Here is a 13,296-nt window from a genome sequence, read left to right as displayed (position 1 = left end):
CAGCCAGGATAGCTTGATTCCAGTGGCATGGAGAGCAAGGGACTCACGTCTGAGCATACCCTTTCCACTCGGGGTGACAAATGCAAAAAAACAATTGATGGACAGAATGCAGAACAATGTCATACATTCACCCCAGTACGCCATAAGTTGGCAGGGTATGCTCAGACGTGAGTCCCTTGCTCACTTTGCCACTGGATTCAAGCAAGCCTGGCTGAAGACGGCTGAAATGCCAGAGACCGGTCCTAGGAAGCTTGTTTCCGGTCCAGGGAAGGCATGGCTTGGCAGTTCGGGCTGGACTGTTCCCATGAGGCACAGGGTCAGACTGATTTGCATATGGCCATGTCTGAACTGGGGTGGCAGAGTGGGCTAAAGAATGGTGATGGATCAAACCCAGATCTGTTGACTGGGTGTGAGTGTTTGATTGGTTCTGATGCTCCGTCCATCACCACCCCCTTTTGTACCGCTTTGTTCGCCATAAGTTGGCAGGGTATGCTCAGACATGAGTCCCTTGCTCACTTTGCCACTGGATTCAAGCAAGCCTGGCTGAAGACGGCTGAAATGCCAGAAACCGGTCCTAGGAAGCTTGTTTCCGGTCCAGGGAAGGCATGGCTTGGCAGTTCGGGCTGGACTGTTCCCATGAGGCACAGGGTCAGACTGATTTGCATATGGCCATGTCTGAACTGGGGTGGCAGAGTGGGCTAAAGAATGGTGATGGATCAAACCCAGATCTGTTGACTGGGTGTGAGTGTTTGATTGGTTCTGATGCTCCGTCCATCACCACCCCCTTTTGTACAGAAAAGCATTGAAAGCAACACCAAAATGAAGTGAATTTTTTACCAGTTTGCATTGTTTTGCTAGAATCAAAATTCAGCCAATCAGAGCGCAGCTCCCTGAGCACTCTTCCCCTGCAAGGCCACTATCCTTCAGATTTCTAACCACACATCATGTGTGTGAGGGAGTCTCCCTGAGCTCTGCTCAGTTCTAAACAGTGGCGGTTTCTTCATGAGGGCAGGGCGCGTCGCCCCTACCTCTCGCTGCAGCGGCGCTAAACATGAAAAATAAAATGGTAATCAAATGATTTCATTGGCATTTTATTTTTCACATTAAGCATGCAGCAGCTGCCAGCCTGATCCAGCCGGGAAAAATAGGGGCGTGTTCTCCTCTGCTGCCGATTGGAAGCAGAGGAGGACTGAAGCAGGGCTGACTGGACGCTCCACACTGGGCATGTCACTCTGGACGGCTGACTTGTGCTGGCCAAAGTGACATGTGCACTTTGAAGCTCTCCACCCAGTTGTATAAGACAGCTGGGTGGAGACCAAGCACAGGCCTAAAGGGCCTGAAGGAGCGTCCAGCCAGGATGCTCCATCCAATCCTGGCGCTGCTCTCATGTTGGTGAGAGTAGCGCCAGGATTGGTTAATGGAATTTCCTGGAGGCTGGAGCCCAGAAGAGGGACCGAGGAGGACGTTGGACGTGCAGCAGGCAAGGTAAATTACTTTATTTTTTGCCACTCGCCTTGCCTGCATGCATGCACCCACCCAACACTTTGTTGCCCACCCCACCGATGCATAAACTTGCCAGCCACCCCTGGTTCTAAAGTGGATCCAGTCAACTTTTGACCTTTTGACTTCAGATGTGTTCTGCAAGCGGTTTTTATTGCTGACTATCCATCATATCAGAGAAAAGACTTTTTAGGCCATATAAATCATGCCATAAACCAAAATTATTTTCTGAAGACCCACACAAAGAATGTCTATACTGGTTTCATCCTCAGCATAAGCCGAAGGACTGTAAACATTGCAGGACTTTTTCAGTGATGACTTTAAAAGACAGAGAGGCGAGGGATACCTTTGTTAAGGAGATTCAAGCTCCCCTTCCTCTCGAAAAAGACCTGAGTAGTAGGTCTCTGAACCAGGTACTACCTTCAAGATGTCTTCTTCTTATTGCAAAACATCAAAACCTATCTCAACAGCAAGAAAAGAGGAAGTCATTTGGGGATTGGTGCTATTTATACTGTGTTGGATTAGTTATGTTTTGTGTCACTTCCTGCTAGGTCTGCAGGATTGTGGGTATTTTAGTTCATTTTAGTGCTGTGTGCAATAAACAGTAAGAAAAGAAAATGCATATTAGCCTCTGGTTGTGTGATGAAATTAACCTCGCTACAGCCTGACCGCACAGCTAGTTATGGCATAATCGAGAGACCACTTTCAAAGACTTGTAAAAGATGCACAATGCACCGACAGCTTGCCCCATTCCAAACATTTTTTCCCAGCAGCAGGTACAAAAACAAGAGGCACCAAGCTGCTCTAAAAGAGGAATTCAGTAACAGTTACCAACACAATGGGATTACAAGCATTACCATTGCATGTTTACTTTGTGCTGTGACTAATCTGTTTTTTTCAAATTCCGTTCTAATGTCCCTCTTTGGTTATATATAGCATTTTATTTGTATAAATGTAATGGTATATTTTATGTACTGCAATAAATGCACTTGCTATATGTTTCTGAGTAGTTTAAGCTAAATGTAATCATATTTCTTTACTTTTTGCAGGAATAAGGACTGCAGAAAAATGTTACAGATGTTAGAAATGTCAGTGATGAACAAGAATCAGTGTGATATTACAGCTGTAGACTATCAACAATTTATGGAAGTCTCAAGTTATCCCATCCTGTGCAACAGGGTAACATTTACTTGTATTTACATTAACATTTTGTTACTTAAATATGAAAATATGAAAGCTTATTTTCTTTTTAAAATTAAAATCAGTGCCTAATTGTGCCCCTACTTGCAACCAGCTCTCAATTTTCCCCACCAGGCTTTGATCTAGAGCAATAGGGAGAAAGAAGGAGAAATACTAAAATAAGAAAAATATTAAGGAAGAAAGCAGGCAGAAAGAATAACCTGCTACACTGAGATACAGAGACAGGAAGTATAGGGTGGTGGAATGAGGAGAAATCAAGAACAGGAAGCTCTGATGTTCAGCAACCCAGGCGTTGAGCAGTGCTGGCAACAGACTCCAAATAAAACTAGGTATTCCTGCACTTATTACTTTACATATTAAAAACTGGTTAAAATAAACAATGCCTCTTTCTACGAAATAATATTCATTTTGCAGCCAATATTATTTTACGTGCTTGATATATCATAAACATTGCTGTGACAAGATTTCAAACACAGGAGGCCTGATTTAGGTCTTGGCGGTCCTGTCGCCGTCGCACTGCCGCAGTGGTCCTAAGTACTTCATCAAGCCTATGGTAGTCTGGCTGCCGTATTTAGAGGTTACGGCTATGGCAAGCTTCCTGCCACCGCGGTCTTCTCTGCTGGCTGACAGTACTCTGTCACCATCAGGCGGGATCGCGCCAACCCTATTTAGATGTTCCCACTGGGCTGGCAGTCTGCGAGTGGCGGTCTCTCAGTGGAGTGAAGTCCTGATGCAGTGAAGACAGGTAAGTACAACTTATTTATGGGTCTAAATACATGTGTCATGTTAACATGCAATGCATATGGAGGCAATGTGGTATGATCCTTTGTGTCACAGTTTGCATGCCGCTCACACATAATTCACACATTACTGATTGACCCCCCCATCCGATACATAGGAATAATGTACGAGTGGCTTACCTTCAATACTGGTGACAACGGACTCGTTTGGCATGATGTTGATGTCAGTGCAGAAAAGGGTGGACCTGGACGAAGGCATAGAAGAAGGAAACGGAAGTGGGAGGCCGGAAAGGGATGCAGATCGCAATCAGCTTGGTGGGAATCTTGCCTGAAGTTCCGCCGCCAGCCTTTTCAGCCTCTGCAGCCAGCGACGCTCTCCAGAAATCCTGGCAGAGTTGGGGGGACCATGGCGGTCTTTCATTTATAGAATCGCCAACATCTAAATAGGACAGACGGACCGCCAAGCTGGCAGACAACAAAACCGCCAAAAGAGCAATGGCAGACCCAGTCCCGCGAAGATCTAATTCGGGCCCAGGGTTCTGTACATAGAACAATATTGTGTGCAGTCTTAAAACCAGGATACCAGGGACAGAGATCAGGGTGGGGGAGGGTGGGAAGTACTGGGGGCGATGGGGAAGACATGCAATTCAAGCAGCACTTTACATGCACTGATATTGTATGACACATATTGAAAATGTGGCTTGCAGATAATGTAATCTGCCCAGAATCACACAATCTTTTTGTCTACTGCCAAAGCCCTCCTAAGTCTGATATTGCAAGTTTAGTATTAATCCTGATTAAAAAATTCCCTCTCAAATTCGTACTACAAGTGTTCGAGGAATATACAGACACTTCAGTGTTTCTCCAGAAACGTTTTGCAAATGAAACCTGATGATTTATCACTGGGGAAAAGTACTTGAAAACATGCAGAACTTGTTGAGCAAACATTGATATATGTGGTTGGATTCTTGTCTAACCAATTATCTGCAAGAACCCTCTCAGGTCGCCAGGATCTTTTTACTTGCCAAATAGCGTAGAGGGAGTAAACACAATTATCAGAATATAACTACCGCAAGTTGACATCATTAAAGGATGGAGGACTCAGGATCTAAAATTTCAGAGATTTTATTATGAGCAAAAACATCTGAACATAAAGGCACCTCAATACAAGGCACAAGAGATATCGTTATACTGATATAAATTTTTGGAATCATTAGTCAAAACATTTCTGTCCCTACTCTATTCTAAAGTGGCATCCCTCCTTAGCATTCCCTCCCAAACCAGAGAATCATGGAAAAGGTGTCAGGAGTGAAACTTCCTAAGAAGTCTTCACTTAGTGAGAGCTCGATCTATGATGCTCCTTCTAGCATCCCGCCTAAACCTCATCTGCTCAACCCACGGGAGTCTGTCCCTAATGCAAAACCCTAAAATCGCAGGAACACGCCCTTCGGCACACCTCTTCAGCGGTGAATTTCCATCCAGAGCTGTCCATCTTCCATCTTTCATCGTCCGTTAGGTTGACCTTGGGTCCCAGGCACCTTCCATACTAAGAGTTACAGTTGCACATTCCAATGCACTCCCCTGTAGGCTTCTCGCCGTATCTCAACTCCTAAAAGAAAGACTTACTCTCACTAACAAGCTAAATGTCCTTGCACCTGCAACAGAAACATGGGAACGAAAAGGAAAGCTCTTCCCATCTTGAAGTTTTACATTTCACGGCAACTCAAGCCTTAACCAAGAAATCCCTGTCAGCCTGTAAAATATAGCTAAAATAAGAAATGAACAGGCCTTCTCTTCTACATATGCAGTTAGGCCTAACAAATTTAAACATGCTACGAAATCACATTCTAAGCATTAATTCAACATAATCATATTGTAAATAAGCAACCTACTTTTTAATTCTAACGTGGCACACATTTAATCCATTACATGAATTGTGAAACCTAATCATCTACATTATTCCAAATACATTCATGATAACTTGCAACGTTAAACTTCGCAAAAGGTTATTACATGTCTAACACTTCTATGTTAAATGGTTATAGCAAATACGTTTCTATGACGCTTCTAGACATACATCGATTATATGCGGGTGCCGACTAACGGTGAATATGATGCACCCCTACAAATCTCAAAATCACATGGCGCTCTATCAGTTGTCATTAAATAGACAAAAGCTTATAATACAATATTATACTTCATGCAAAACAGTAACAATAACCTGTTTTATTTTTCTACTAGTAATGTATATAACCACTGTTGATTATAGTAGCTGTCTCTTTATCTCTTTTGTTTGAAAGTTTGATAAGGTGTACTTTGGTGGTGTCCTAATATTGCTCTTTGTCATGCCACCCATTTCCTGATTTGTAAATGGTTGTTGGAGGGTGTTATGTGGGATTTAATTGTATCCCTTGTATAAGCATCCCAGCTCCAACTGCCGTATTTGGACAAAATATTGAGTTGCAAATATCGGGATACAGAAATATCATGCAAAAAATATCAGGATACACAAATATCGTGAATCAGAAATATTGTTGCCAAGAATATCATTTTTTTCCAGGTCAGTAGTATTGTTGTTCTTAATATCGTTGTTTTAATATAATTTTCAATAATATAGTTGTAAAAAATATTGTTTTTTAATTATCTTAAAATGTGTTTTAGTTCAGATATACATTTTAGGTGTTATTATTGTTTGAATATTTGTTGATAATATTTCTAAATATAGTTTGTAATTTTAAGTGATTTATAAGTTTTTACTTTAATTGCTAATATTAATTTATAGTGTTGTAGTGGATTGCTAGGTTTGTAGGGGTATAAGGTGGGAAGCTAATTAAGTAATAATTGATTAACAAATATTTATTAGCATATTATTAAATATGTAATTGATTAAAAATTGTGTAATAATTATTTTAGTTATATTTTATATGTGAGTGCCTGGGTTTGTAGAGTTATAGTGTGAAAAGTTAAATTAATCAACTATTAATGTATTATTAATTATTTAATTGTTTATTAATTATTTAAATTGTGTAAAAAACGTTACATGTTAGTCATATTTTTGGTGTGAGCTGTTGGGTTTGTAGAAGTATAGGGTGGGAAGTTAATTTAGTAATAATTGAGTAACTATTAATTCAGAATGTATTAAGATTTTTTTTATTGATTATTAATTATGTAAATTGTGTAATAACTTTTGATATTAGTTACATTTTGGGTGCATTCTTTTTGGTTTGTGGGTATGTAGGGTAGGAAGTTAATTAAGTAATACTTTGTTATCGATTATTTATTTATAATTAATGATTTAATTGATAATTAAGTACATTATTTCATATTGATTTATTTTAGTTATATTTTAAGTTGTGGGTTGCAAGGTTTGTAGGGGTATAGGGTGGGACATTAACTAAGTAATAATTAATTAAAATAATATTTCTTAATTGATTATCAATTATATAAATTGATTTCTACTCATTTATTTTATCTGAAAAATAAGGTTTCATCTCTATAATGACCACTGCTAGAGCCCTCACTTTATAAGCACTGCTAAGTCCCATTCCATGTTTCTTCCTACATTCTCGAATAGTTATTTTCTTATGTTTGTGGCAGACCCTATAACTTGAAATTTTACTTCAAAACGTCCCCTACTTTCTAACAAAACACCAGAAATTCATATGCCACTCTAAGCATAATCCTTTTTCTTTCCCAACCTCCAACTGCATCCTATAGATGATACCATTACACAGATTGCAACTCTCAGACAGATGAAATCTGGCCTTTTTCTGTACAAGGAATGCCATGTGTGTTAGTCTAACAATTTTCTGACCAACAAGCATGAGATGCCATTTCTTATGCAAGCTTCCTAATTCACTCCTGTGTATGTCTTTTCATATGTGTTACTCAATAGACTTCAGAAGGTACCAAACAATATCTGGCATATCCAGTTTCCACATTACTCCAATTCTTCACGTCTTACATTGCATACTTATCAAATCTGGAATTGTGTTTTGATGAACAAGCTACTGACTTTCGGTAATGACTTTTCTGGTAGAGACTCAGGGCCTGATTATGAGTTTGGTGGTGTGGGTCACCACGCCACTGCCCGCTCCCACACCACCAAACCCGACCACCGCCCACCAGATTACGTGTTAATTAGTTGTCTGATGGGCAGGCTGTGTGGCGTTGCAGTCTAAAGTCACATTAGTGAGCCTTAGAACTGCACCTCTGCGGGACTGCGAATGCACATTCCTGCACGGCATGGACTGAGCAGTCCATGCTGTGCATGAACAGGGGTGCGTGCACACTGGGGGATACAACATGTGCCCCCCTGCCTGCACACCCATGCACAGGGAAAACATGGGGCCTCTCTGGCGGCCTTTTCATGGCCGGCTCACCTCCATGAAAAGGCAGGCATTGGGGAAACTTGTAATATGCATGGTGGTGCTGCAGCGGCACTGCCATGCATATTGCTTCCTAGATCACCACGCCACCACCGGGGATCACAGATCCCTGGCAGTTGCGGTGAAACCAAAAGCTCCACCCGTGTAATCGTAATACGGTAGTCGGACCCCTGGTGCGGTGGTCCCTGCCCACGACCCCAACTCCACCATGAGTTTGGCAGTCCAATGGACTGGCAAACATGTAATCAGGCCCTCTGTCTAAGAGCAGATTCCTCATCTTAGAAATATCCCCAAGAGTCAGACTGGATCTGGAGTTTCTACTGCTCTTTAGCAGGTAGAGAGGGACCAAAGAACATCAGAAGGTTGATGGTCTGACTGATGTGAAAAAGAGTCACCACCTTTGGAAGAAAGGAGGCACAAGTCTGAAGAACCAGTTTGTCTGGGCAGATGTTGGTATACGGAAGGTTAACGTAAAGGGACTGAAGCTTTTTTCCCCTCAGTGTAGATGTAATGGCAACCTAGAAGACCACCTAAGGAGTCAGAATTCTGTGATGACACCTATGCATGGGTTGAAAGGGAGAGCACATTGAACAGGTTAGACTAAATTTAAATCCAAATCCCACTGGTCATAATGAAAGAGGAAGGTGGAAACATGTGCTGGACACCTTTCAAGAAACAAGTCACAACAGGTGTCTTAAGCAGTGAGGGCTGATCCAACAACTGCAGAAAGGCAGAGAAAATTGACAAATACCCCTTAACAGTGCCCAGACAGTTTGGCCTGAAATGAGTCAACATGCTTGGCTGAACACCAAGCCACAAACTTGTCCCAACAGCAGGTGCATGCAGATGTTGTCAAAGTACACTTGACTAACAAAATGACATCATCAATCTCAAACGTAAGATCGAAAACACTCATCTGTCCCCGCTCAATCTCCAAGCATGAAGGTACAGCATGCAGCGCCCTGCCCTTCTGCTGTGACAGGAGTCTTCCCTCAGAGGCAGCAAGATTGGATGGCAGATGCTTGTGCCCAGGAATTCTGGATGCCATACTCTCTGTGCTCAGGAATTCTGGATGTCATACTCTCTGTGCCCAGGTCGTAGCCATTAAGATGACTTGGGCCTGGTCGGTCCGTATTTTCTTGAGCACTCAGGGCAGGTGTGGTGTCAGTGGGAAGACGTGCAAGAGTCCCGAGATCTACTCCAAGCGGAATGCATCTCCGAGCGAGAGCCACTTTGGAATCTCCAGTGCAAAGAAGTGCTGAAACTGCGCATTTTTGCCCATGGCGACGATGTAGACGTGATTCAAGGCCCGCTTGATGGTTGAGATCTCCTGCCCAGGCTTTCAGAAATCCCACCAGCAATGTCCAGAGGCGCAGGGCCTCCTAGAACAGTGTCCATGACCACATCATGCCCTGCTTGTAGCAGTACCACATGGCTGTGGTGTTTTCCGTGAACTCCTAAAACAGCCTCCCTTTGATGGATGGCAGGAAGTTTGTCAACACCCAGGGGGTGGCCATTAGCTCCAACAGGTTAATGTGGAGCTGGGTCTCTGCAGGAGACCCCAGTCCTCTGATCTGATCTCCACCTCTCCCAGGTGGCCCCCCAAACCCAAAAGTGTGAGAAAGTCTTCCTTTTTGCCCTGTTCCCCCCATTTTCTGACTGCTACTGGTGGTAACTGACTCTGACTGTGCCCTGGGCTCTGCTAACTAGGCCCAGGGCCAGTGCTCTGACAAAAAAGTTATAAGGTAATTAGGTATAATTACAATTGTCAATGATAGACCCCTGTAAGGCCCTATTATATAAAAAGGCAAGGGGGAATTCGACTACATATGAGTACCTAGTATATAATAGGGCAGGGGGTTTAGGGGCCCAGTACATTTCCTGCACTGGAGTGTGCACTACTGTGTTGCTGGCTGTCATTTTTAAAGGCCCTGATTTGCAGACTGTCTTTAAAAGTAAATTAAATGAAAATTCGACTTTGGAATTAAAGGTACTTTCAAAGTGGTAATTTACATTAATTTTACATATAAGGTGTCACAGGCATATGGTGCCATGTTACGATAAGCCGGGACATTGTAAAATGTATTTTGTATGCCCTGGTGAGGAAAAAAACAGCCAATTTAATTTTTCCCCAATGTAGATAAAAAAGCTCCATAAGCTAACATTGGAATATTCTATGTAAGTATAAATATTGCGAAGAAGAGGCTAAAATATCAATCGAGGACTTGAAAGATTGGCAATGATAAATCCAACAACTTGCACTGTTGAATTTATTATAACTAGTACAGAAAGGAAGTTATAGAACTTTCTTTACTGTGAGCCAAAATCCAGCCTTCTAACAGCCTGCCCTGATTGTTCAGCCTTAACAGGCTTAGCCAAGCTGCTTTGATGAGGTGATAAGTGGCCTTCATAGAGTAGACGTCATCTAGTGGGAGGAGCTCTGCAGCTGCAAAGAACAGGCCAGGTCAGGGGCTGGGTAAATCAAACTGGGCTTCAAAGGAATGCCAGCCAGGCCTACCCCTCTTCCTGTAACCCCAGCCAGATGACAAGCCCGGTAATGGAATTTGCAGGAGGTGGAGGGGGAGTTTTAAGGTAAATGATCCGCCCCAGTGGGTTAGTTTAGCCAGTAGACATGAGGTGTTCACCAATTACAAGACCAGTCTTGTGAAGGAGGAAATTAGCTTCCTAAAAGTCTCCAACCTCTTAGATTGCCTGTCTGGGGGGTGGTAGGGAATGCACTTTGGTTAAACTTGGCCACCGAAGTCTGCACCTCTTGAGGGTAGGGAGTTGGGTGAGGAATGTCGGGTCACCTGAAGGAGTTTGAGGGTGGTAGTCAATCTGATGGTTCTCTGCGACCCCTGAACAGAGTAAAATATACATCTGACTAACCCTAGGATAATAGTGTCTAACTGCTCTACTGCATAATTAAGCTCCCTGGTATTTAATAATGATAAGTTGACATCACATTTCAGAATCTTTTCATATGTGATAGTAGAATATACAGGTACTTTGTAAAAATGACAAGTAGATATTTGGGTAGCAAAAACATATTTAGCCAACACATGGTTATGTGTATTTAGGGGCAAAAATATAGTTATTATTTGTAAACGACAATCTTCTGTTTGAGGGAATTGAGCTTATGTATCCAAAATGAAGATGTTGCATTTCGTGTTGAAATGCCTGTTCTCTCAGAAATTACTGCATTTGGGAAATCTACTTTAAGCTGACATTTGAGTGATAATTAATGCTACGTTCAAGAGAATTATTGCTGATTTTTGTTTCATAATACTAAATGGCACTTCCTGACATAGTTGTCTTTTCATAACCTGGTTGGAGGCCTTTTATCATCTATGTTGAGAAAGCTTTTATCACCGTTCCAGTCTAAGCCCTGAGCTTGCAAGGCATGAGTACTTTGTCTGCTGTCTCCATCTGAGCAGCAAAATTGACATCTAAGCCTCTAAGATTTGTCTACCTCTTCTGTTTATGGCCTTTGATTGTGAGATTTGTATAACATTTAATTTATTCCCCTGTTTCTTGCTTATTGTCAAGCTTTTCCCTAAGCTTGTGAGCATGATCCATTTTAGATGGTCTCAAGGTACTGCTTCTTCACACATGAACCGGACTTGACAATGAGCAGCACTGCCAGCTGGATATCCTGACAGTACTACCCCGACACCAAAGGTCAGTGTCTCAGGAGTGGGACTCCTAGTATATCATGATATCTTGCATCTCAGTCTTTCAACAGTTGTTTAGCATGAAGATTGGAAGGTGGTTCCCATGATCTTTCTTCAGGACCACAAACCTTTTAAGAAACCAAATATGGCAATTTCCCTCATACATCCTTGTACTCATACTCATTCTCTGAATTAAACTCAACTGGCATAGGACATGAAGCAGGACATCTTTGTTATGCAAGGCAAATAAGAAAATGCAAAATGGATAGATTTGGACCTTCAAAAGATCTTGTTACGGCCAACAGTTCCTTTGTCAAGGATGGTATAATTTAAATCTGCTGTTTCTTAGAGAAATATTATACAAGGTGAACCTGGCCAGTATTTGAAATTCTCTGAAATAAAACACTTCCAATTCATGATAAGAAGCATTTCTCTACACAATGAAAAAGCAGTCTATATTAAGGTATGACAAAATTAGAGCACTTGAAAGACATTCTTTCAAAAAACTAAAGGCCTTATCCTCAAAGGTAAACTTACACTTTTGGTGTAAGTTTACTATTTTTTGGCCTTTCACAAACTAAAAGTGTGGTTTTACGTGTAGCACCTTTACAACTGCTGTAAACTTACCACATAAAAGGATAGGACAGTCTCTACATTTGTAAAGTTACTTCACGTAAAATTACACATGTAGTTTGTGAATAGTAGAAAAATAGTAAACTTGCACCTCAAGTGTAGCTTTACCTTTGTGAATAAGGCCCTCTATGCATAATCTGTTTCAGATAACCAAAGAAACCTACTCTTTTCTCTACTAACTTACCTTTGAAATACCTTAACCGAAGTGGGTGCAGGCTATTGCAATATGGCAGATTTGTTTCATCCATTGTGATACCCTTCGATGTACTAATGCGTTCCTAAATCTTCAAAGTAGTGGTGTGGAAAATGCATTTGTCAGTTCCCCCCTCCCCCCCCCAATTTCTTTTTACCGGATGTATTGCAAAAGTACAATACAGCTTTAATGTGTAATATATGAGTTTCCAAGTTATCAGAGTAGATCAAAATATCTTTTATATAAACAGCACAAAACTCAACCAAGAGACCCCTCAATATCACATCAATAAAATACTGAAATGCTGCAGGAACATTGGAGAGCCCAAAAGGTATGTCCCTAGTAGTTGAAGTATTAAAATGAAATACAGAAAGCCATCTTCCACGTGGAACCCTCTTAGACCATGATTCAATGATAATTTCCATTTAAATTCAACTTATTGGATATTTTTGCATTTATGATTTATAATTCTATTGAGGGTTCTGTAATTTGCACACATGCTCAACCCTCCCCCCATTGTTGGGTACGAACAATACTGCAGAAGATGATGGAAACTGAGCAGATATAATAGAACAATTAGCTACATTTTCATCTAGATACTTTCTGAGATATTCTGTTCCAAAGCAAACCATTGAAATCATGAGTTGCAGACCTCACTAAACCTGAGGTTAAATAGGAACCACCCACAACCTCAGCCTCCTCAGGAACTGTTTTCTTAAAGGCTGGATTATTTTAAGATTGTGCAAGTTTTATATGCATATAATTTCCAGAATCTACAGAATTGAAAAGTTGTAATATCACCATTTCCTAACCTTCTGACAAAATCGTCTTCATAGAAATTCTCATTTGTGCCACAGGTGACAGCATAGTATTCACAACCCACCTGCGAGCTGACTTAAGCTCTTAACTCACCAAGGCACCTTCATTCATTTTCAAGGATACTAGTTAACTGCTATCTGTAACTCAAT

The 13,296-nt window shown here is 41.4% G+C and overlaps 1 protein-coding gene across 2 annotated transcripts in view; it reads left to right on the top strand.

Moving 5' to 3' along the window:
• LOC146863010 (ADP-ribosyl cyclase/cyclic ADP-ribose hydrolase 1-like) overlaps positions 1-13,296 on the top strand; it is a 515,922-nt gene that overhangs the window by 166,200 nt on the left and 336,426 nt on the right. For both annotated transcript variants that reach the window (XM_085642394.1, XM_085642393.1), the window contains exon 2: positions 2,550-2,679. In XM_085642394.1, the coding sequence (XP_085498520.1) occupies positions 2,550-2,679 (130 nt within the window). The remainder of the gene's footprint in view (positions 1-2,549; positions 2,680-13,296) is intronic.

This window comes from Triturus cristatus, chromosome 2_2 (genome assembly GCF_964204655.1).
Source record: "Triturus cristatus chromosome 2_2, aTriCri1.1, whole genome shotgun sequence".
In the NCBI taxonomy this organism is placed as follows: Eukaryota; Metazoa; Chordata; class Amphibia; order Caudata; family Salamandridae; genus Triturus; species Triturus cristatus.
The sequence above is the reverse complement of the archived record's forward strand: the minus strand, read 5'-3'. Positions and strand labels throughout refer to the sequence as shown.